Source organism: Phallusia mammillata, chromosome 7 (genome assembly GCF_965637545.1).
Source record: "Phallusia mammillata chromosome 7, kaPhaMamm4.hap1.1, whole genome shotgun sequence".
Classification (NCBI taxonomy): Eukaryota; Metazoa; Chordata; class Ascidiacea; order Phlebobranchia; family Ascidiidae; genus Phallusia; species Phallusia mammillata.
Window position 1 is genome coordinate 21500520 of NC_137258.1, and position 21361 is coordinate 21521880.

At 35.6% G+C, this 21361-nt stretch overlaps 7 protein-coding genes and 1 long non-coding RNA gene across 15 annotated transcripts; 4 read left to right on the forward strand and 4 right to left on the reverse strand.

Annotated features, from left to right (window-relative positions):
- Window positions 1-21: 21 nt before the first annotated feature.
- On the forward strand, window positions 22-721 carry LOC145239481 (uncharacterized). Its single transcript, XR_013862314.1, has 2 exons — window positions 22-140; window positions 340-721. It is a non-coding gene; the product is annotated as an uncharacterized LOC145239481 (long non-coding RNA).
- On the reverse strand, window positions 439-3183 carry LOC145239480 (uncharacterized). 6 transcript variants are annotated; one of them, XM_080102809.1, is made up of 4 exons: window positions 3141-3183; window positions 2229-2418; window positions 1846-1943; window positions 439-1753 (listed from the first exon to the last, which is right to left on the reverse strand). In XM_080102809.1, exons 2-4 carry the CDS (start codon window positions 2270-2272, stop codon window positions 1572-1574), a joined length of 324 nt encoding a protein of 107 aa, XP_079958935.1. In that variant the 5' UTR covers window positions 2273-2418; window positions 3141-3183; the 3' UTR covers window positions 439-1571. The 6 variants fall into 6 exon arrangements, with proteins under 6 accessions (XP_079958935.1, XP_079958936.1, XP_079958939.1 ...); XM_080102810.1 differs by having other exon boundaries at window positions 3155-3172; XM_080102813.1 differs by lacking the exon at window positions 3141-3183 and having other exon boundaries at window positions 439-1769; window positions 1867-1943; window positions 2229-2859.
- A 69-nt stretch (window positions 3184-3252) lies between these two features.
- Window positions 3253-4360, forward strand: LOC145239479 (large ribosomal subunit protein uL15m-like). Its single transcript, XM_080102806.1, has one exon. The coding sequence runs from the start codon at window positions 3402-3404 to the stop codon at window positions 4248-4250; it is 849 nt and encodes a 282-aa protein (XP_079958932.1). The 5' UTR covers window positions 3253-3401; the 3' UTR covers window positions 4251-4360.
- LOC145239478 (uncharacterized) lies at window positions 4326-5257 on the forward strand. The gene has a single exon (XM_080102805.1). The coding sequence runs from the start codon at window positions 4326-4328 to the stop codon at window positions 5217-5219; it is 894 nt and encodes a 297-aa protein (XP_079958931.1). The 3' UTR covers window positions 5220-5257.
- A 401-nt stretch (window positions 5258-5658) lies between these two features.
- Window positions 5659-6637, reverse strand: LOC145239477 (histidine protein methyltransferase 1 homolog). The gene has a single exon (XM_080102804.1). The coding sequence runs from the start codon at window positions 6635-6637 to the stop codon at window positions 5666-5668; it is 972 nt and encodes a 323-aa protein (XP_079958930.1). The 3' UTR covers window positions 5659-5665.
- A 21-nt stretch (window positions 6638-6658) lies between these two features.
- LOC145239474 (nucleolar MIF4G domain-containing protein 1-like) lies at window positions 6659-12322 on the reverse strand. Of its 2 annotated transcripts, XM_080102800.1 has the most exons (9): window positions 12217-12322; window positions 11403-11891; window positions 10207-11142; window positions 9846-9937; window positions 9071-9170; window positions 8774-8922; window positions 8452-8561; window positions 7687-7828; window positions 6659-7407 (listed from the first exon to the last, which is right to left on the reverse strand). In XM_080102800.1, exons 1-9 carry the CDS (start codon window positions 12242-12244, stop codon window positions 7141-7143), a joined length of 2313 nt encoding a protein of 770 aa, XP_079958926.1. In that variant the 5' UTR covers window positions 12245-12322; the 3' UTR covers window positions 6659-7140. The 2 variants fall into 2 exon arrangements, with proteins under 2 accessions (XP_079958926.1, XP_079958924.1); XM_080102798.1 differs by lacking the exon at window positions 12217-12322 and having other exon boundaries at window positions 11403-12027.
- Window positions 12323-12371: 49 nt separating this feature from the next.
- On the forward strand, window positions 12372-17668 carry LOC145239475 (uncharacterized). The gene is made up of 10 exons (XM_080102801.1): window positions 12372-12675; window positions 13714-13873; window positions 14125-14170; window positions 14239-14366; window positions 14652-14798; window positions 14956-15086; window positions 15398-15503; window positions 15970-16094; window positions 16471-16591; window positions 17045-17668. The coding sequence occupies exons 1-10, from the start codon at window positions 12464-12466 to the stop codon at window positions 17444-17446; spliced, it is 1578 nt and encodes a 525-aa protein (XP_079958927.1). The 5' UTR covers window positions 12372-12463; the 3' UTR covers window positions 17447-17668.
- Window positions 17595-20353, reverse strand: LOC145239476 (uncharacterized). Of its 2 annotated transcripts, XM_080102803.1 has the most exons (7): window positions 20069-20353; window positions 19900-19993; window positions 19630-19784; window positions 19045-19145; window positions 18634-18820; window positions 17946-18081; window positions 17595-17798 (listed from the first exon to the last, which is right to left on the reverse strand). In XM_080102803.1, the coding sequence occupies exons 1-7, from the start codon at window positions 20336-20338 to the stop codon at window positions 17761-17763; spliced, it is 981 nt and encodes a 326-aa protein (XP_079958929.1). In that variant the 5' UTR covers window positions 20339-20353; the 3' UTR covers window positions 17595-17760. The 2 variants fall into 2 exon arrangements, with proteins under 2 accessions (XP_079958929.1, XP_079958928.1); XM_080102802.1 differs by lacking the exon at window positions 17595-17798 and having other exon boundaries at window positions 17837-18081.
- Window positions 20354-21361: the final 1008 nt, after the last annotated feature.

The window sequence follows — 21361 nt, forward strand, 5'->3', positions numbered from 1 at the left end:
TGTGACGACACTCAAGCAGTTGGTAAGCACTTTTTTCCAAGGAATGCAGCCTGACTACCATGAATAAAAATGTACGCATTATGACGTCACATACCGTTGTAAACAAACTGGCGCCAGTTTGTGTTCTTGGTTTTTGGTAGGTAAGTTATATTGTGTACGCTCTCAAAAGGAGTTTGAGGTACTTATTAAACATTAAATGCGTATAAACACTCCCATATAAAAGATTCAATGTTAGGGTTGATTCTGATGAAGTTTTGCTCCTACTCGTGAACTTCACTGTCCTGTTTTTTTAATATATGTACTCGAACTATTTTATTCAACATCGAATTTTTAACACAGTTGGGAGACCCAGCCATATTGCGACTTAAATGACTAACAAAACGGAACTGTTCTCCCTTTTTAAATGGAAACTTTTTCTGAGAAATGAAGACCACAAAGCTGTGCAAATGCCTTTTTATTTTTGGTATAAACTCCACCCAGAACCTACTACACCATACACAATGTTTTGATCATGCATTAATATCCTAACATAAAACACAGTTTACTGGCTAGTTTGAAGCAAACATGTTTGCGATTTTCTTAAAAAAGCATTTAATCATACAATTGTAATTACAGAAGCCATATTTTTGTTTTAAACAAAAAAATCCATGTTTCACATTCTCTTTCACATTTCTGTTTTGTAACATTTTACTGTTTGTGCCAGTGCATTGCAAAAGGCTGTTTTATTCATAAATTAAACACACATAAAATATGAGTCCTTTAGTTATATGGAGTACAAGCCTGTGACTGTCATTAAAAAGGCAAATTAGGTAATCATATTGATTTTGAAATTGTATTGTAAATGAATCAATAAACAAACATCAGTTTTTCAAAAACTTCAGAAAGAAAATAAGGAATATTTATTTTTATTACAATATTAAACTGAAAGTATACAATTTGATTGAAATAGGTACAGTAAAATTTGACCGTAGTGAGAAGGTTTTTACCAACAAAAATACCAAAAACACATTTGCTGAAAGATGTGGCAGGTTTGTCAATTAGAACAAAAACCTCAAGTTATTGGTATATTTAGCTCCTGATGTTAATTAAACCTTAACTGAGTCTTCCTCACAAAATGTAAAAATAACCCAATAGTACCAAGAAAAAAATATGCACTCAGCATGCATAAAAACAGCTTCCATTATATAAACTATCTTCAAATGTCATTTGTGGTAAATATCATACAAGAAAAAAAAAATGTTTGTACTACTGTATTCGACATCCAAGTTCTAATTGGTTGGAGAAATGATTAATTTATCAATGGGTAATAACCAACACCCAGACAATATGTAATCTTTATTCTGACTGCCTGTAGAATGTAGACCAGTGGTTCTTAACCTTTTTTTCTTTTTTTTGCACGCCCCTGGGTTTCTTAATTATATAGAATAGATCTAACCAACCTTAATGATTCAGCATCCCCGCACCCCCTAGGAACAGTTCTCACACCCCTTGGGGGTACGAGAACCCTTGGTTAAGAACCCCTGATGTAGACATTGCTAAAGAAATACTAAACCTTTTCAACAAAAATAAAACTACCATGGCAACAGATTTACATATTGTATGAGCAATAAATTTTGTACATTGGAAGAAAATTTAGTATAGCCATATACACTGCAAAAATACCTGCGCACAATTATCAGCCCGATAACACAGGCGTGCATGCTGGAGATTTTATGTAAGAGTGGGTTGCACAGAAAGAAAGTGTACTGCAAGTCTGCAACCAACAAAATCTGAAAATAGAAAAAAAATGTTTTTAAGTATTTCTAGAAGTTGCACTTTTTTCAGTCATAAACACCATGTACTCACTGGATGACAATAGTAACTGACCAAATTTCTTGTTGATGCTATCATCTTGTGTAAACACCACCTCATTGCAAGAAGCATCTTTTACTTGTTTATGAGATCTGTTTATAAATTCAGAATCAATATTGATGTAAAAACCTGAACTTTCTAAATTAGTAAAATTAGTAACTAAAAGTTAAGTTTTTATGAGGAACACAGTATGTACTATTTTGAGTGAGTATTCATTTTTTAAGGCAAGGGTCTTTGGTTAACTGGACATTTTTAATGAAGCAAAATCCTTTCAAAAATTAGGGTTTTTTTCTGTTAACTTGTGAAGTTTCTGTTATTTATGTCTGTTCTTAATCTGACACAAAAAATATGTTTGTGTTCTGCCATCTGATACCTACCTCACACTTATTGGTTGATTTCTTGTCCCTGATTTCAACACCATTTTGTTGCTTTTGTAATTGGCAGGCAAAATTGTTAAAGTTGAGCAATATGTTCCCAATGGTGATGGTCATGGCATGTCAGTCAGGAAAAAAGGTTTCGCCCATCAGAACCATATGCTTTCACCAGTGGCTGACTTGATGCTGTAGACTTAAAGGGCACATGACCTGTATTATACTATTTTAGTATTCTATAAAATATTTTAAAATTTTAGTAAACTATAGTAGTGTAGCTGTGGGTGACACTAAAACGCTGAATGGGCGGGACGTCGCGGAAACCGCTCAATATCGGGTAAATTGCTGACGGTTAGTGCTATTAGGGTTAGGTTGAGGTTTTATAATAGTATATGAATCAAAAAATGTCCCTGCCTAAAACTTATTCAACTATTTCCTGACATTAGGCAAAAATGCTATGGCGGGACGTCGCGGGAGATGGCGGGACGTTTCGGGCGCGGAATGTAGTGTTCGGCGGAATTTTTTTTAATGATTTTCTATTATAAAACCTTATCCCAACCTTAATAGCTCCAACCGTCAGCAATTTAACCCGATATTTAGCGGTTTTCACGACGTCCCGCCATCTCCCGCGACGTCCCGCCCATTCAGCGTTTTAGTGTCACCCGTAGTTGTTCTTTATAGGCTACAGTCTTTCTAAAAAAACAAACAAAAATACATTGTGTGATATTAAACAGGTTGCAGACGATGTTCGCGACTTTGCGCAAAATAAATTACAATTCAAAATGTTATCCGTAAAGTTTTTTTAACAAAAATAGTTGGTGCAGACTGCAGACTACATGTCACATTATAACAAGAAGCAACAAAACCGGTATCACCACGCGCCAAATTGAAACCAACTACCATGACGGAAACAATCACCTGGCTATAGTTACCGTAGTCAGGCTGCATTCCTTGGAAAAAAGTGCTTACCCAAGCAGTTTGAGTATGATTTCTGTTGTACAACATTACCCTGCAGCAGAAAGACACACATGTGTTTCAGATTTAAAACTCTACCAAATTGCACAATTGTCTTGTTCCATTTAAAAGTAAATGCTTTGCTGTTAATTTTACTTCAATGTTCGTTTTTGAATTTTAAAATAAACAGTAATATTAGTATGAGCGTGTGTGTATAATCCTAAAATGACGGAATCGCGATTTTTAAACGTGGTTAAAAAGCTTCCAAGAGTGACCCTTGATAATCTAAAACCCAATCCTGGGGCTGTTAAACGGCCAGCAAATAGAAGAGGCCATGGTAACAAAGGAATGTATTCCCAAAGACCGAAGCGTACGATGGGTCAAAACCTGTATAATCACTTTCATGAACGAATGCCACATTACGGATTTAATCGCAATGAAGAACTGAAAAGACAGTATCTACCCCTTACCCTCTGGAATCTGCAAAGATTAATCGATCTCGGTCGTATCAACCCAGATGAACCCGTTGACATCGCAGCTCTGGCAAACTGCAGAGGTCTAAACTTCAATACAAAGGACACAAACTACTATGGAATTTATTTGCTTGAGCAAGGAGCTAATATTTTTCAAGCCAGAGTGAATATTGAAGTACAAGTGGCCAATGAGCTGGCTATAGCAACGGTGGAAAAGCAAGGAGGTGTAATCACCAACACATTTTTCGATCGCATGAGCTATCTGGCTCTCACCAACCCTGTTAAGTACTTCTTGAAGGGAGATCCAATTCAAAAGAGACTACTTCCTCCTGAAGAGTTAGTAACTTACTACACTGACCCGAAAGTAAGAGGATATCTTAGTGACCCAGCAGAGGTTGTAAAGGAAAGGCAAGCTTTGGCTGACAAATATGGCTACACACTTCCAGACATTACAAAAGACAGTAAATTTGACATGCTTATGGAAAGAAAAGACCCACGACAAATATTTTATGGACTATCACCCGGTTGGATTGTTAGTCTTGCAGATGAGTCTGTATTAAAACCAGACAGTGACCTGTATGAAGAATGGGCTAAAATGTAACTTTGATTTCCAAAAAAACATTATTTTCATTTTTTATGTTATAAGTAAAAAACTTGATTTTTGAACTGTGCGCCAATGTTATTGACAAAAAAACTTTTTGCTCACTTAGATCATACAGATTTAGGATTGAATAATACACTAGACATGACTGTGGTGAAAAAAGTAAAGAAGAAACAGGATAAGGAAAAGGCAGACGAAAATGATGTTGAAAAGAAGGCAACGAAAAAATCTAAGAAACAAAACAAAGAAGGAAAGAAAAAGCCAGAAAATCTAGACCCAACTCAAAAAGATACAACAACTGCAAAGCCAACTACAAAAGATGAACCATCGGACGATAAGAAACCTTTAAAAAGAAAGAAAAAAAGGAAAAAGAAATTGCCACCATTGCCTGCCCCTGATGCTGGTGCATTTGAAGCAATGTTGGTTGGTGATGAAAATGATAATACACAAGCCAAAGAGGTCTCCAATGATGAAGATGCATCTGATGGGGAGCAACCCGAAGTTCCAAAGAAGAAAAGAAAGAAAAATAAAGCTAATAAGTTGAACGCAGAGGAGGATGTGACACCAAAAAAGGAAAAAAAGAAAGCAAAAAAGAGCAAAAAGGTGAAAGAAATTAATATCAATGATGACACTGAAAAGGATAATGACCAAAAAGAAAATGAACCAGTAGCTGCTAAAGAACTTGCTCTTGAATATTTAAAACAATGGCACAATGACAGGGCAAGTTGGTCATTCAAAAAGGTGCGACAAGTCTGGCTATTGCAGCATATGTTTGATAAGGAGGAGATTCCAGATAAAATGTTTAAGATTTTACTGGCATACTTACAAAATGCGAAAGGAGCCGCAAAGACAAAAACTGTTAGTGACGCTGAAGAATATTTTGCTTCTTGTGAAAACAATGAAGATTTAAGTGATGAGCAATCAATAAAGTTGGAGAGATCGAGAGAACTAATTCAGCACTTGTCATGATGTTCACAATAAATATTTCAAAACTTTTTGTCTTTAAATTTGTTTATGTTTTGGGTTAGGTATGAATCTTGTATAGGGGTATAAAGATTATGAGATGAAACCGTAATAAGGTTCAGTATTAAAGTGTTTAGAAACCTGTCCAACTTTCACATATACCCAACAACCGGGTTGCAAAGTTTTGAGTAGCTGGATTGAGATGAAGGTCAGATTTAGAAACTACTTACAAAATTAGAAAAAGCGTTTTTATCTGATGAAATACAATTTCTGCCTAATATTTATTACACCTGCTAAATTGCAATGGGAACTGGATATGCTTGTAATGCATAACTTATGTTTTTCTACAAAATATTATGCACAATGACTACAAATTATTCAGGCAATTTTGTTCTTAGTTACAGCTGCTTTTTTCTGACCTTGCTTAAAACAATTATGACATTCATTTCAGTTTAGCTTTTAAATGTCATTTTGACAATTTGACGAGGTAAACTTGCATCAAACGTTTCTACAATTTCAGTACAAAATATACCCTTAGATTTGACAAATTCCTCCCAAAGATGAACACCACCGCCTACGCCAAAGTAGAACGATTTTGCAGCAATCAAAATGGACCCCTTGGTACTAAGTGATTGATGTAACATAGTATGCAGTCTTTCATAATAGTCAACACAATATATAGTTTCTGCTGAAAGAATAAATTCAAATTTTTTGTCAAGGACTTCGCCAACACTTGTCCAATCTCCACTGACAAATGTAAACTTTTTGTCATTGAAATCAGTTTTTTCCATGAACAATAAATCATTTACATTCAAGTCAGCAATAACTTCATCTGCCAAATTTTCCTGTTTTCTTTTTTCATTGAGAAGCAAAGATGGTGCTGTGGCATTAGTGATCACAAAGTCGTTAAAATCTTGAAAGCAAACAGTTTCAGCTCCTAAATTTGCAGCACAAATCCCAGGAAGTCCTATTCCACAGCCCAATTCTAAAATACTAACTGTTTCAATTTTCTTCTTTTCAAATTTTTCAGATAGTAGAAAATTAACCAGGTCTATAGAACACTCCCAAACTTTTAAACCTCCCTCATAGATTCCAGGTATAAGGTCTGAATCGGTTGGGACCATTTCCAATTTTGATGATAATTCTGTTGCTTCTTTGCTTTCAGGTTGGTTGTCAGTATGGGGTTGAACAAAAAACATCGTTATACCTTCTTTAATGTCAACAGTTTCAATGGAGTAGAGTACATCACCTGATTTTTCCCATTCCACTTTAAGGTCTGCAAGCTTATAGAGTTTGGCATTTTCTTGAATTTCATTTGAGTTATTTACGTCATCTTCAAATGTAGGTGATTCTTTAACATGCTCTTCTGCTATCTCATTGCTTTCACAGTCACCATTTACTTCAAAATTGAACCTAAAGCTCATTTTAACATGACAATAAAACACCTAGCAAACAAAAATGTAAACTAGTAATGTTCATGTGCCTACACAAATGTATCAACAAAAATCTCTGATAACATATTTTTTTTAGTTTTTGAAATATGACAATAGTCGAAGGTTTTGATACCACATGCTAATAGTTTTTGTTACGTTGTTGGAAAAAGCAAAATGATAATGTAACAAAAACAATGTTTTGAACTAAACCGTATCTGCTGCATATCTGTGATATGTTAAATCAAATATCAAAGCAAAACCAATAAAAAATTGTAAGGAAGTCGCAATTTGAGCACCAACTATCATTTTCATGTCACAGAGCATGAAACTGTAATTCCAAGCAAGCTGTCTGCTTCATTACAAAGGTCATTATCAGTTCCAGCTTTGGGGATGCCTTTAATGTTTCCAAACAATATTTTTTTACAGGTTGCCTTTAATTTCCATTCCTATAATTAAAACATTGCCCAAGTCCTTTGACTTTAGGTCATTGATTTTTAATTCATTTTTCCGGACATTAGACTTTCTTCTAATTTAAGCAAACTGTCCTCATGGTGTTTGTTACTTTTCATGAACCCTGGATCTTTGAGCATAAAATGTTGAAGAAAAAGTTGAATGCCTTGTTTTGCAACAGTCTGTTTTGTTCCAGCAAGTTTTACAAATGGTGCACTAAAATCTTTGTTTCCAGAAGTTTCCAGAATTTTTAGGAACAGATTTCTCAAAAACTCTACCATCATTTTGTCGATTTGTGAAAATTCAATTGCCTGCCAAAAAACAATAATGTTGTCATGCATGTTTTTGGAGCAATTGGATAGAAATATAATGGTGTGTAATTTAAACTTTGACTAATGTACACAAGCAGTAACTACTTCAACAAAATTTGAAAATATGGGGTTAAATGTAAAAAAAATCATTACTATGATGGTATGAGCATTTGCCGAAACAACAGTACAATTAAGCATGTAGCTTCTTATGTCTATTTGGGACACTTATTTTTCATGCTAGTATTTCCTAAGCCATTTAAGCAAGAAACAAAACCCCACCTTTAGACAAGCCAAAGGCAAATCCTCTGACACCAATAAGTCAGCAAGTAACGCTGTAATGTTTTTAATGTGTCGACTTGACATGGAATGCACAAGTTTGAATCTATCCCAAAATGAACATTGTAAAGACATGAGGAATTGCCTGAAAAACAAACAATTAGTTGTTAGTCATACACAAAGGTTCCACACAAAGTATACTCCAATTCAATTTTAGGTGAACTATCTTTACTCAAATTTATTAGTGTCTTTGTACTTAAAGCTAATACTGGTGAATTCTAAGAAACATAAATAAATTCAACAAACAAAACAAACCATTTGGGGTGTATTTAAAAGTTTTGTTAGGTTTTTTTAAGCTGACAGTCAGACTTTCTCTAAGCAAGGAACTTGAGCAACAATGCCCCAACCCAGTGGTTACCAATAACTTGGCCTCATTTAATTTACCCACTCCTTATTTTGAAAAAAATTTTTTTTAACAGACTTGTAATTAATAAAATGGTGCATTCATTTTGAGCACAACACATTTAGACATTGTCCACGGGCAGAGAATAATAATAAAAAATCCACACTCAAAGTTATAAACTTGTATTCAAGTGTGATAGAGTACCAATAACGTACCAAAAATTGTTTAAAAACAAGTGCTCTCAGTTGATCTACCTATTTAGAACAAAAACTATTTGTCCGGTAAGCACAACACAGTGTTTCATCAATTTCTCTACCATTATATATAAAATATTTATATATTTCCATAGAACCACTTTTAAACACCTGTCATGGCGGCAAAATTTCCTCAGCAAATGGTAGTAGAATGGATTGTATGATTTTTGCTGTTGGCAACATTCCACAAGCACATGACTGATTTCTCTGTATTGTTTTCCCTAAAAGAGAAGTATTAACAACAATAAATATACCACAATAATGAAAGTGCACAGTCTTGCAGTCTTATTTCTGGACAATAAAAAAGGGTGGAAATTCCCTGTCTTTTTATCATTTTCCCTGAGATAACTTGTCTGTTTTTTATGAATATTTAAGATCTTAATTGTTTACTGGGCAAACTTGATGCAGACACAATTGCAATGTAAGACATTACCTTCAGGTTCAGTTTTAAAATATTCCCGAAGGCATCTATGTAATCTTCCGAAGACAATGCAGCGTAAAATATTTGCCGACGAACATCTGTGTTCATTCTCAGTTTCCTTGCTGCTTCAATTAACTGAGAGCTGACATTTGCATTGACATCTGTTAACAAGTAATATTAGGTCCAAGTTACTTTATGCAAGACTTTGAAAGGCTACAGTATTACATCAAGCCAGCTTTCTATGGGACTTTAGTTGTCATAGTAGTGTTAACGATCTACAAATGATTTTTTATCCACCAGTGTTCAAACCTGTGGAAGCCTCCTGTCTATTTTGTTCGAGCATTGGAGCACCAGCCCAAGCACTTCCAACAATCCACCATCTTCCTTTTATATCAGCATCCAACAGATCCTACAAATATTATAACAAGAACAGTTTCACTTATTTTCGCAATTTACAAATTCAATGTTTCATATAAGCCAGGGGTTCCCAACTGGGGGTACGAGATTGAACCTCAAGGGGTACGAAGATCCTTGAGCCACAGAGCAGCTTTTGAAACAGATTTCACAGCACAGTTTTATTTTGTAATTGTAAATGATATTATGCCATAAGCCCCATTGCCACATAACAATACTTTTTTTACTTGCTGCCAGCAATAAACAACAAAGCACGAAGTTAGGAAGAAAATGCACAGATAAAGTAGGCATTCGATGTAGTCTTGCAGCAGCAAATCTGTGAAATCTGTATTGTGTGAAATACTGGTTTAACATTTAATTGAGCTATGAAAGCAATTTAATTTAGCAATATATATCTGAAAAATTCCATCCGAATTTTTTTGGGGTACGAAGAAGGCTCTGACCTGACAAAAGGGTACGAGCAGCAAAAAAGGTTGGGAACCACTGATATAAGCAAACTTGGTGCTTTTATATATTTTGCACTACCTAAACTAAGGAATTGATAAAAGGTCATTGTATTGCTTGCTAAAAGGTTCTTATAAACATCGTGAACATATAGTCACATGTTTCTTCAAAACAAACCTTGACTTGTCATAATTCTATTCATATCAAAACCATGTAGTTTATTTACCAGAAAGGAAACATTAGGAAAGTCTTCACCATCATCTTTTGTAACAACCGTGACTTTCTTTCTTCTGTTAGCGATCAAATCAGCATCATATCCTTAAAAAAATAGGATATTAGTTTCACGTTTGGCAGATTTTGGGTTGAGTAAATGATCAACTATAGTCAAGGGTTACAGATACCTATTAATCATGTAAAAAAAGGGTTAATATATGTTGGAAGATCTTGTTACTAGTCTTAAAATAAATTGTGCAAGATACAAAAAATGTACAAAAACAATATAAATTCACTTTAAAAGATAGAAATTATAAATTTACATTGAAATGAGATGTTACTTTATTTTGCTATTTATAGCTTTTACTAGTTACCAGTTATCTTTCTGATGTTGTTGTTCTTTATAGCAGTCAGAACTTCAAGCATATATTTCATTCGGGTAAGATCCTCCCCAGTTTCAGTGCCAGTCGAAGCTTTGGAAATTTTTTCAATGATCTGTTTTAGAGCCACAGGGTCTTCTTTCCGAACCTGAAACCCAACTTGGGTCATTATTAAAATCAAAAGTTCTAAATCCTTTTCCTGAAACTTTTCTGTAAAAATTGACACCAGGTCAAGCAGCAGTTTTGATTGAATTGCCTTGAGCTGGTACAAGCTACAAAGCAGCTGTATCAAGTTGTTCAACTCCTTGCCTTCTCCATAATGAGCAGTGTCCAGAAGTTTCTTTAACTTAATTGCTATCGTTTCAACAAAGTGAGCTAAGACGCTTATGCCAACATTACAACCAAGGACACGCATTAACATTGCGGTTTCAAAGGTTAGTTTTTCAGGTCTTGGGTCAGCAGTACAAAACTGTTCTAGTATCAGGTCAGTAAGAACTTCAGTAATTGAAGCTCTACTGTTGGCATTAAAAATGTCCTGAACAGCAGTACAGATACTGTGCAAGTTGGCTTCACTCAAACGATTAAAAAGTCCTTGCAATTGTCTCCGATTTTTTCTCATTTTCTCTGCATCTCCTTTCATGTTTCTTGCCCTTTGCGCTGGAGGAATATATTTTGAAGTTTTGTCCTCAGTTCCATGCTGGTCATTTGCTTCATCTTTGTCCTGATCATCACTTGGTTCACCATGTTCCCCATGGTCTAGATTTGTTGCATCATTTTCACTTGATAAACTACCATCATCATCTTCAAACTCAGGAAGTACATCCTCATCTGAGAGTTCCTCTTCATTTCCTACAATGTTATCTTCATCACTTTCAACTGCATTTTCGGCGTCTATATCCATCTCCTGAAATTCATCTTCACTTAAGACTTCTGCAACCAAAAAATGTTTTTGCATCATGATCCCATAACAATTTTTCAGTACAAACGAACTCTTTTCTGAGTGATTAAAAATGAAAACAGTTAAAACCATTACACCCAAGCAAAAGTAATAAAAATAATTAAATAATTGGCTGTAAGCCATATTTTTATGGATGCGTATAGTATGTGTACCTTGGTTAAATAAAATAACCTTATCTATCACAATACAAAAAGATAAAAAGAAACATGTTAGTATTGTTTAAGTATCATACCATCATCAGCATTTGATGAATCTGCTGACTCATTTAGAGATCCATCATCACTAATATTGTCCCCCTCTTCGAATGATACAGCATTTAGAATGTAGTCCAACCCATCCTGTGCAAAAGAAGATGGAAGTTTGTCCTTTTTCTTTTTCACCTTATTCATATGCATTAGTTTTTCTAATGCCGTAATTTGTTTTTCATCAGTTTCGTTCTCTTCTGTTAGTTGCTTTATTTGAGTGGACTTCATTTTCGCCTTTTTTCTTTTTCTTTGCATTGCTCCGCTTGGTCGTTTTCTGTCTTCTTTTTTTCTTCGTCTAAGAGAAGTTTTGATCGACGCTTTTTGTTGAAGTATTGTCTCATTTGTATTTGATCCAGGGTTCGATTGAAGACGTTTTAATTTCTTAACTTTCTTTAAGTTACGTCGTCTCTGTTTTCTTCCGATTTCCGAAGACATATTAGAATCATTTTTATCTCCTGTTTGGACCTCATGGTCTCCTAGAACATTTTTCAAAATCTTTTTTACTTGGACATACTTGGCAGAATTTTTTTTCTTCATGTTAAGACTGATTATTTACGCAACAACATTTACAAAACTCTTACAAATCGTGACAGCTACAAATGTTTACACGTGAAACTAATCAAGCATGACTTTTCACAATCATTTTTTTATGATGACTTTTGCGAAATTACAAAATCAAAAGCATCAAAAAATTTAAAACATGATTTTTACTCAAACTTTTACCACAAATTAAATTTTTACATTTCATATTACGTACATCATTAACATGTTTTTAGACTTAGAACACAAAAATGTACGTACTTTCTGGTGTTTTGTAAAAGTAATCCATTATCCACAACCATGGTTTCCAGTGAAGCTGCTTTAACTGGTTTTTAAACTTTTAATTGTTTTACTTAACATCGAATTGTTTCTGTGTACAACAATAAGCAGCTTTTCTTACATTACACAAATATAATTATATCAGTTTTAGGCGAACAACAACTAAACACTTTACTAAAAACTTAAATAAAATGTAAAAGACTATCAAAACTGAAAAACACCAACCAAAATGTTGGAAAAGAAAGAGGCTGTGTCTATTTTGTCTAAAGCCGGTTATGCATCAAGCGACGGTGATGACGGTGCTGCTTCTATGAGCCTAAAGTGGGCAAGGGCAAGCAAATCAGAACGTCTACAAGTTATTGCAAGTAAAGGAGATTCACTTGAAAAATCCACATGTGCTGCCATTGAAATATCCCGACGTTGGAGAGGATTTTGTTTCAGGTATGTCTTGATTTTTATTTTGTTAATGTGTAACAAGCGATGTTAATAAGCACCAACTACATGGTAATGAACTAATGATGCCCCCAGCGATCCAAATAATATTTTAGATTTATTTTTATTTTTGGACAACATATGTGAAACTCAAAGTTTTTTTTTTCCAGAGACAAAAGTTGTAACAGAATTGATATGCTACACATTATTATAGTCTTAACTCTTATATCATAGCTTTAAATCACTTTTTATGAGTCTCCAATCGGATGTAGAGACTATTTGTTTTGACTGTGGACAATCTGTCAACAAATTGTATTTTTCTGGACATTTCTATGCCATTTTGTTATAGACTACGGTTTTTAACCATTTGTTAACAGTGCAGTACTCTTACTTTACACCATTGCCCAAAAAGTATACAGTATCCTCAAGATCAGGGACGGGCAACTTCTCCAGTCGGCCGGCCTGATATGGGAAAATGAAGTACTGGGCGGGCCGGATTCCTGAATCGATAGGCTATACATTAATCACATATTTATCCAGTGATTTAAAACGGATTTTTGACCACCTAAACCAAATACAATCAAGAACGTCGCAATTACAATACAGTCCAAACAATCTAACTATAACATAAAATTATTCACCACAGCAAATTTAATGCATACACCACAGACTTACTACAGCTACTGCTGAAACACTAACTAGGCTACACATGTGGAAACAAAGGAAACCGTGAAAGCAGGCCACACACTAGGTTGGCAGTTATGTCGTAACAATGGATGTATGGTGCAACGGTAACAAAGGCGGGAAAGTTCTTTGCTATTGGGGAGCGTTACTGTCCGTCACAACTATAATTTGATGTAGTAAGCAAGTAGTGGGGGATTGCGGCAGACTGTGGCCGCGGGCCACATTATGATGTAAGACCAGAAACTGTCTGCGGGCCGCTCAAATTCCCGTCGCGGGCCGGATCCGGCCTGCGAGCCGTATGTTGCCCGCCCCTGCTCAAGATATTTTTAAAACAGAAACATTATTGTTGTCATTTCTTTGCAGAAAAACTATTCGAAAGGCTTTCATCCAAGACAAACACATTCAAGAAAAACTATCAGAACATGAATTGTCCCCTGACAAAGTAGAAGATTTGCCCCCAGTTCCATCCACTGTGTATGAATACCATGAAGTATCTGAACATAGTTTGCAGCCATCTGTCCAAGTAGGAAAACAATCTGATTTTAAGTGACAAAAACTCAAAACAACTTATCATTATTACCAGTAGTGCAGGAGCTATGAAATTTTACTACAACTTTGCTACACTAAGACAGTTTTTGCCAAATTGTTTTTATGATAAATAATAGCACTTTTGCTCGCAAGACATACAAGTATACTGTTTATAAATATATTAGCACTCTTTAATACAAAATTTGTGAGCTATATTGTGTGATTATGTTTGCTTACCTTTTAAAGGAAATTGAAATTGTCCAAGAAACTTCAGAACGCTCTGTTGTGCCAGGTATATGTTTATTCTGAGTTGATTGCAATGTAGAACTGACAATGACACTTTTACCAATACTTTTTCAGAGGTTGCTGTAAAACACAGTGTGCGTAGACCATCCCCACCACCTCCTCCTCAACCCAAACAAATTAGGCCAATTTCGTCAAAGTTTGAAGCTGCCACCATAATTCAAAGAGCATGGAGAAAACACATTGTAATTTGCTGTTTCATTTTTTTTGTGCATATATGGTTCATGTACTCTTTAAACAAAGCAGTTTTTTGGTTTGTTGCCCACTATTGGTTTGTTTTGTGTTATTTGCTAACTTCTGTTTTTCAATGAAATTCTGTCTTCACTTGTGCAGATTAGTCAGCTTAATTGCATTATCATTTAATTGCATAGTTATCTGACTAGTCACAAAAATCCTGAAGTGGCTGTGTAATTGATTTAATCATTCTTAGTATTGTTTGTCAATTATTCTTTCAAATTGCTACTTTCCAGGACATGCAAGTATTTCGATATTACCGAGATCTCATTAACTTCAGAGGCCAGGGTGACCCAAGTTTGATGCTACGCTGCATAAACCCGACAGAAGCCAAACTTCTTGATGCTGCATCAGGAAGCCATGTCAGATTCCGCCTGGCTGGCGTAAGTAAAAATGACATTATTCCAACCAAAAAATATGAGACATTGCCTTAAACAGTAACTTCATCAAAAGCAAGATGGCTAGAGAACCTATATGCTGAAACAAAACATAACCATATCTGTTAGCTGTTGAGGTAAAGTTGACTGTGTATATGTTTAGGAGAAATTTCCACCCAACATATATTACAAAATCTACACCCACCGTCCAATCGTGGACATGTGTGCCAATAGTCCAAAGGATTACACTGCCCCAGCTGCAAAATCCTTGATGTCTAAGCAAGTACACAACAAGTATGTGTCTCATTTTGTGCATCCTTTATCATGGTGTTCGGACCAAATGCATTTTCCTGTAAGAATCCTGATCAGGTCTTTTCAAGTTATAGCTTACTTGTGATAACACAGCAAAGGGGGTTCATCTAGTTGTCTTCCAAATATGTTGCCAAACCATGTGTTGAGCCTGCTACACGTGTATGCACGCTTTTTGTACTTGTTGTAACTGATACTTGACTTCTAGTGTATGTTGTGATCAGTTGAATACTTAAACATTATATTAGTGACAGTTAATTGGCCATAACAAATCTAAATTTATGGCATTGTTGCAGAAATCTTTCCATGAACAATAACCAATCTAAGAAGGAAGGTTGGTATGCAAGAAATGAAAACAATGGCTGGAGACTGGTTTCGGACAGACTTATTTATGCTTCCATGGTAAAATGTACTATAAACTGGGTGCAGTGTATTATATAGTAATGAGTTACCAGATATGAGTCATTGAGACAACAGTTGTATACAGTGGTGGGATTTAGCCAGTTGGCACTGGTTCTATAGAACCGTTTCACAGGATTATATATAATCAGCGAACCGGTTAGCATTACTGGTTATTGTTAATGGATTTTTGCATCTTATCTGAACACCGATTTTTGAGATCAAAGTAGCTCACATGTTTTTGTTACTTTTGTGATAGAACCGGCTGACAAAAAATTTGAATCCCAGCACTGGTTGTATATGATAACAGACCATAAACTTTGATAAGTCTGTGGTCTTTTACTGCATCTTTAAAGATATGTATATTTTATCTAATCAATAGACATCTCAAGTATCTTATTCATATTAAATCATTTATAGGCCAATTATTACCTCTTGTTGTCGTTTTAACTGTTCTGTTGATTTGTAGGATCCAGTAACTTGGGACACTTCGCATAAACCTGTAGAGTTCCATCACGTCAAACTGCAGAGGAAGGCAGATGTGGAACATAAGAGAAGACAAAGAAAAATTCAGTGGATGAAAAAAATGTACAAGTAAGCACATAAATTCTTTTAGAATGGTTTCCTAAGTTCCAAAAACAAATCAAAACAATTTTTTTGCCTAAAATTACAAAATGCAGTAAACCTTTGTTTATTCTGAACTGCTTGGACCAAAAAAATGTCCAAAATTAGGAGAAGATCCGGCTTAACTGATGACGATTAGTTTAACCGTTGCCACATTACAAATTATTTGTACCTCAAGTTTTGTCCAAATTAAGTGAACATCAACTGAGGTTTATAAAAAAAATTTGGTAATTTGCAAGTTCAATTAAATATTTTTGCTCAGTGAAAAACATAGTCAACTATAACTTATTCGGTTATTTTTTGTTTTCTTTTATGTCTCTTTATTGCTGTTGTGTCATTTTTAAAGGGAAGGTATGTTAAAAGCCAAAGAATCTGACCAAGAAACAAGTGAACTAGTGGAAAAGGCTGCAAGAGGATTGGTGAACACAGTCAACATGCAGGGATCAGAAGCTGTAATGGATTGGGAGGTCGGCACACAAGCCTGTTACATAAAAACTCAAATTTGCAGCAAATAAATAGATAAGTCTCTGAAACAGGTGTTGTTATATGAGCTGTAAAAACAATCTGATTGGAAAACAAATCTGGGTAAATGCAACTTATTGTTTAAGTTTTTTATGAACTTAACTCAATAGACATGAAGTACATTAAAAACTTCATTCTAGTTTTAAGTTTAAGTAAACTGAATTGCTAAAACCTTAATGTTTGTCTCTTGATAAGCTGTGTTTAAGATTATTATCTTAATATTTTAAAGATTTAATTTGCCTACAATTTGTTCAAAAACAACCCTACATATCCAAACATTTTTACTGACACTCAAAATTATTCTGATCTGTCCCTTTTTTCTAATATTACTATTCCATAACCGCTGCATATCTTCTGTCCATTCTGTCAACTCATTAAAATTTAGCCATTGATCATAGGTTGACGAACTACTTCAATGGACCACTGCTCTTAACTTCGACGACTACATTGAAACCTGGAAGGAAACTGCCACAAGCAATGTTTCAGAACGAGAAGTGGCAAATATCATGCAATCAAGCTCCCAGCGAGCCCCGCATCAAACTGGAAGCGCTGTTCCTGTCCAATTTGACCCCTTCGCCCTCACTCGAGCCTCGTCTGTCGGTATTAGACAGTCGCCTGCCAAATCGGGTCCAGAGGTAAGCGCCGGCGGTAACGCGAGGGTTGATTTCCGGCCGATTGAAAGCCACGAGACCGATGCCTCAGATGATATCACTGGACAAAATGGTAAAGCCCACGGAAGCCCACAAAATAACGGAATGGCTTCTGTAGCTGAAAGACGGAGTGGGGTGATGGTATCATAAAAAGGTTTGGTGTTCTTTTTTACGCTGTGTGGTGTAAGTAGAATTTTAGCATTGTAATGCACTGATTTAATATTGGTAAAGTTCATTGAATTTTTACCTTTTACAAGAGCTGTTATAGTCTAACATACCATTTGCCTTAATTCCACACTGTGATTTGGTTTTAGTTTATTGCCTTAACGCCAAAAACGTGCACAAACTAAATAAATAGCAATGAAATGCGAATGCGAACTGTGGTGCAAAAAATTGGCAAGTGATCATATGAAATAAAGTAAAATGAAAAACGAAACATTGAAAAACAACATACTGCACATCCTTCATTTCCATTTAAGCCATGCCATTCTTGCAGTCAAATCTGTTAAAATGTTAAAAAATCGTTTATATCCTAGTTTTTAAGAAAATCCTAGAGAAAACGGATATTTCAAAATGGTGTCGCTTTTAACACACAATCACAAACTATGGGTTCGCGGTTCAAATCCCACCAACGGTAGCGTTTTCTTACCACTCGTATCCCATTCTGCAGATGCTTGTTTTCTTCCGTTTACAAAATCGTTGACAAATTTTCGAGGCTCCTCGTTTGACCTCAAAACGTCCTTGAGCAAACCGATATAGGCGATTGCCAAGCGAAGTGTGTCGATCTGTAGGAAGCATACTTTGAAATGTACGCCACAAGTAACTGTTTTTCAAGTTAACAAAACGTATTCAAGCTAATAAAGGTGTTTTTAAAACCATCAGTTTAAGTTTGTAGGGGAAAATTGGTATATTTTTAGAATCTAAAAGTGAATGCTAGGTTTAAAGGGTTGAGATACCCTAATTTGGAGTTGAGTTGAGTTTATTTCGCTTGGTGAACGAAATCATGGCGACACATTTGCACTAAAACAATCACTAAGTGGGAACGTTATGGAGCGCTAAAAAGTAAATGTTCAGTTTGTCTTTTATTATGAGGGACCAAGGTTGTAAGCCGAGCCGGGCTTTTTTGGGTTTCATGTCTAGGTCTTTCCTGAGGCTTCAATGTATAGGGCTCGGGTTCGGGCCGGATTTCGGCCTTGTATTTCGTGTTCAGGTCCGTTTACTACTATATGGTGGACTCTTTGACAGTTTAACTAAACATTAGTGTGGCATACACAAGCAGTATACTGTTTAAAAAACAGTCTGATTGGCTTAATGATATCTTTGTGCTTGAAACAAACCTTTGAGAGTCTCTTTTCATACGGGAATGTGGGCACTTGTTCCCTCAGCTCATCAAACGCGCTGTTAATGCTCATCATTCTTTTTCTTTCCCTGTCACAAGCTGTCGCCCTAATCATGACTTCATCGTCGAAATGCGGTGTCGATTGGGTGAGCCGTTCATGGGGCAGTTTAAGAGGGGTTTTCCGCCTGTGATAGCAATAACAATTTTGCAGAAGAAAAATAACAAAGTTTTTTTTTGGTAAAAATGTTACTAGGTGTTGAGTGTTACGGTTTTGGCTGTGGCTTAAGGCTTAATTTCTTCTAGTTTAAAACTGCAACTTATATTAATTAATTTGTAGTTGGATTTGGTTACACTCATTCGAGTTTATATTTCATTGTAAAAACTTATTAGAAAATTGTTAGCTACTTACGTTCTTCTTGTTGCCAAACGTTTAGATGAGCGCGATTTTCTTGTTGATTTTCTTCTGTTTTCTCGTGGATAATTTTGATTATCTTGAGCGGTGTTGTACATCTGTTCATAAATAATGTTAGTGTTAGAAACAACCTCTATCATCCATTTCGGTTTCAAACGTTTCTGTCCAATGAACCAGGGGTGTAATGTGAATAGTTTGAACTACAAGCCGCTGTATAAACATTTTTTTTTGCTTTAGTTGCAATTTTTTTGAACTCGGTGTATTTGGCAAGCCAAACAAATAGGCTTCCATAACTAAGAAAATAGGCTATTGCTGCCAGGCATAATGTATGACCAAGTATTGCTCATCCAGCAGTTTTATTGTAAAAACTGTACTGGTACTCTATGGCTGGAATATTGCCCAAGGTTTGCAATTAATGTGTTCGTTGTACGTGTAAAGGCTACTGTGTTATAGTTGCTTTGCTGCGATATTAGTCCTTTAGCATACAGTCATACTTAACGTTTTAGCCGCTTTAAAAATCAGGTGGGTTGTTAAGTTAAAGTCTTGGGTCGTGTGGCGGTCTACTTTAGGTGCAAAGGTTACCTGTGTAGTATTTTCATTGAAATATGGGCTGCCATTGTCACCATTTAGCGCTTGCGGTAAAATACTCAAATATTCCGGTTCTGCTATCGACTTTAAAAACTGGCCTTCTTCCGGAGCACCAGGGTACAGCACAAAATCTTCACAGTCTAAGTTACCTACGAAAAAATGTTTAGTAAATTTCAAAGTTGTGATCAAAAGTTACTGGTTTTGTTGCATAAAGCACTACAATTGAAATACGTATAGTTTAGCAATGATGTGTTATTTGCTTACCCGCTTCGTCTGTCCATTGCAGACCCGTTAAATCCTGATCAATAAGTGAAATTGGAGACTGGCATTCAATGCCAACTGCTTTAAATGTCTGCATCTGAAATTACCGAAGGATAAGTTAATGGTTTTTGACAAAAACACGCCTACTCATTACAACAGGCCTAGCTTTTACCTCATGAAAGCTTTTTGTGCAAGTCTCAATCTCCTCGGTGTCAGTTTGGGGAGGTAACTCTGTAACCTCTTCTACAAATTTCTGTCCCAAAGTGCAGACAGGCTCAACCTCACCTGACGTCATACACCCTTCTGTGACGTCACTGCCCAAAGGCGCGCCAAAACCTAACAGTCCACGTGTCTCGTTATCGGACAATTGCTCCTCCAATGTATTAAAATCAGTCGCATCTAAACTATGCTCAATAGATAGTAATGAAGTATAGGAGCTCATGACTTTAGCTGTTTGTAGTACGTTTGTGGTTGGTTTCGGTTGATGGAGGTTATATATACCCGTCGAATTGACACTAAAACGGACGGAAACAACGTTAAGATGACAGTTTAATATTGTCTGGTTGATTTTTGATCAGGGATATCCCCGTATTGTTTATCTTGATTCTACAGCTGCAATGGAAGTATTGTGACGTAATCACGACTCGTCTCAAACGCGTTCAGATGGCTTAGCATTGGAATCGCCCAACGCATCTGGTTGTATCTATTTATCTTATAGTAGATGTTTTATTCCTTTTGTTTAGTTATCCGTTTTATAGAATGAGCCGATTTAAGTCATATATTACAGCCCGTTGTATAAAATAAAAGTGTAGATATTTTTAGATCTTTGAAACGCTTTATTTTTAGTTGTGTGGTGGACACTTGTTTTTAAGCCATTTAAGCATTTGATTTTTGTAACTTTTGGCATAAATTAGCATGTAAGACAGGAATTAATATCTTTGAATTCTAAAAGGGATTTACTGTCACATATATTGTAACTATTGTACAGATGAATAAAATGCTGTGCTAAATGTAGGTATTTTTGAAATTCAAACAAGTGACAGAATAATGTTAAAACTAGTGATGCACCGAAGTTTCGGTTGGCCGAAACATTTCAGCCGAATCCGTTGTTTTCCAATGTTTCGGTTTCGGCCCGAACTTTTTTGAAAATTCGGCCGAAACCGAACTTTTTTATTGCATGGAATTAAGGCCTTAAATTTCACTTTTGTCCATACGAAACATGATAAATTATCTATTTGTTGTATCGATAAAATACGAGCCACGTTCTCTGCAAAATATTTGATGTTTAGAAAAGCTCACGCATTGTGAAAGCTATTTTGATTTGTCATAATTCACTTCACTCGCATCAACAACACGAGGTTTAGTTGAAAACATCCATTGAAACAGAGATTTTAGGTTCGGCTTGATTCGGCCGAAACTATTCGGCCTCATGGCCGAATATTCGGTTTCGGCCCGAACTTTTTTA

What these genes read in the sequence shown, in the direction of transcription:
- LOC145239480 (XM_080102809.1), bottom strand. Translation starts at nt 2,272, where the DNA reads ATGGTGTTGAAATCAGGGACAAGAAATCAACCAATAAGTGTGAG. An exon ending in AATCAACCAATAAGTGTGAG is followed by an intron (nt 1,944 to 2,228) that starts GTAGGTATCAGA and finishes ATTTATAAACAG; the next exon opens with ATCTCATAAACAAGTAAAAG. An exon ending in TCAGTTACTATTGTCATCCA is followed by an intron (nt 1,754 to 1,845) that starts GTGAGTACATGG and finishes TGTTGGTTGCAG; the next exon opens with ACTTGCAGTACACTTTCTTT.
- LOC145239478 (XM_080102805.1), top strand. Translation starts at nt 4,326, where the DNA reads ATGTTATTGACAAAAAAACTTTTTGCTCACTTAGATCATACAGATTTA.
- LOC145239479 (XM_080102806.1), top strand. Translation starts at nt 3,402, where the DNA reads ATGACGGAATCGCGATTTTTAAACGTGGTTAAAAAGCTTCCAAGAGTG.
- LOC145239477 (XM_080102804.1), bottom strand. Translation starts at nt 6,637, where the DNA reads ATGAGCTTTAGGTTCAATTTTGAAGTAAATGGTGACTGTGAAAGCAAT.
- LOC145239474 (XM_080102798.1), bottom strand. Translation starts at nt 11,952, where the DNA reads ATGAAGAAAAAAAATTCTGCCAAGTATGTCCAAGTAAAAAAGATTTTG. An exon ending in TTCATCAAATGCTGATGATG is followed by an intron (nt 11,143 to 11,402) that starts GTATGATACTTA and finishes TTTTGGTTGCAG; the next exon opens with AAGTCTTAAGTGAAGATGAA. An exon ending in CAACATCAGAAAGATAACTG is followed by an intron (nt 9,938 to 10,206) that starts GTAACTAGTAAA and finishes TATTTTTTTAAG; the next exon opens with GATATGATGCTGATTTGATC.
- LOC145239476 (XM_080102802.1), bottom strand. Translation starts at nt 20,338, where the DNA reads ATGAGCTCCTATACTTCATTACTATCTATTGAGCATAGTTTAGATGCG. An exon ending in GCACAAAAAGCTTTCATGAG is followed by an intron (nt 19,994 to 20,068) that starts GTAAAAGCTAGG and finishes CGGTAATTTCAG; the next exon opens with ATGCAGACATTTAAAGCAGT. An exon ending in GCAATGGACAGACGAAGCGG is followed by an intron (nt 19,785 to 19,899) that starts GTAAGCAAATAA and finishes ATTTTTTCGTAG; the next exon opens with GTAACTTAGACTGTGAAGAT.
- LOC145239475 (XM_080102801.1), top strand. Translation starts at nt 12,464, where the DNA reads ATGTTGGAAAAGAAAGAGGCTGTGTCTATTTTGTCTAAAGCCGGTTAT. An exon ending in GTTTGCAGCCATCTGTCCAA is followed by an intron (nt 13,874 to 14,124) that starts GTAGGAAAACAA and finishes TACCTTTTAAAG; the next exon opens with GAAATTGAAATTGTCCAAGA. An exon ending in AAGCTGTAATGGATTGGGAG is followed by an intron (nt 16,592 to 17,044) that starts GTCGGCACACAA and finishes CATTGATCATAG; the next exon opens with GTTGACGAACTACTTCAATG.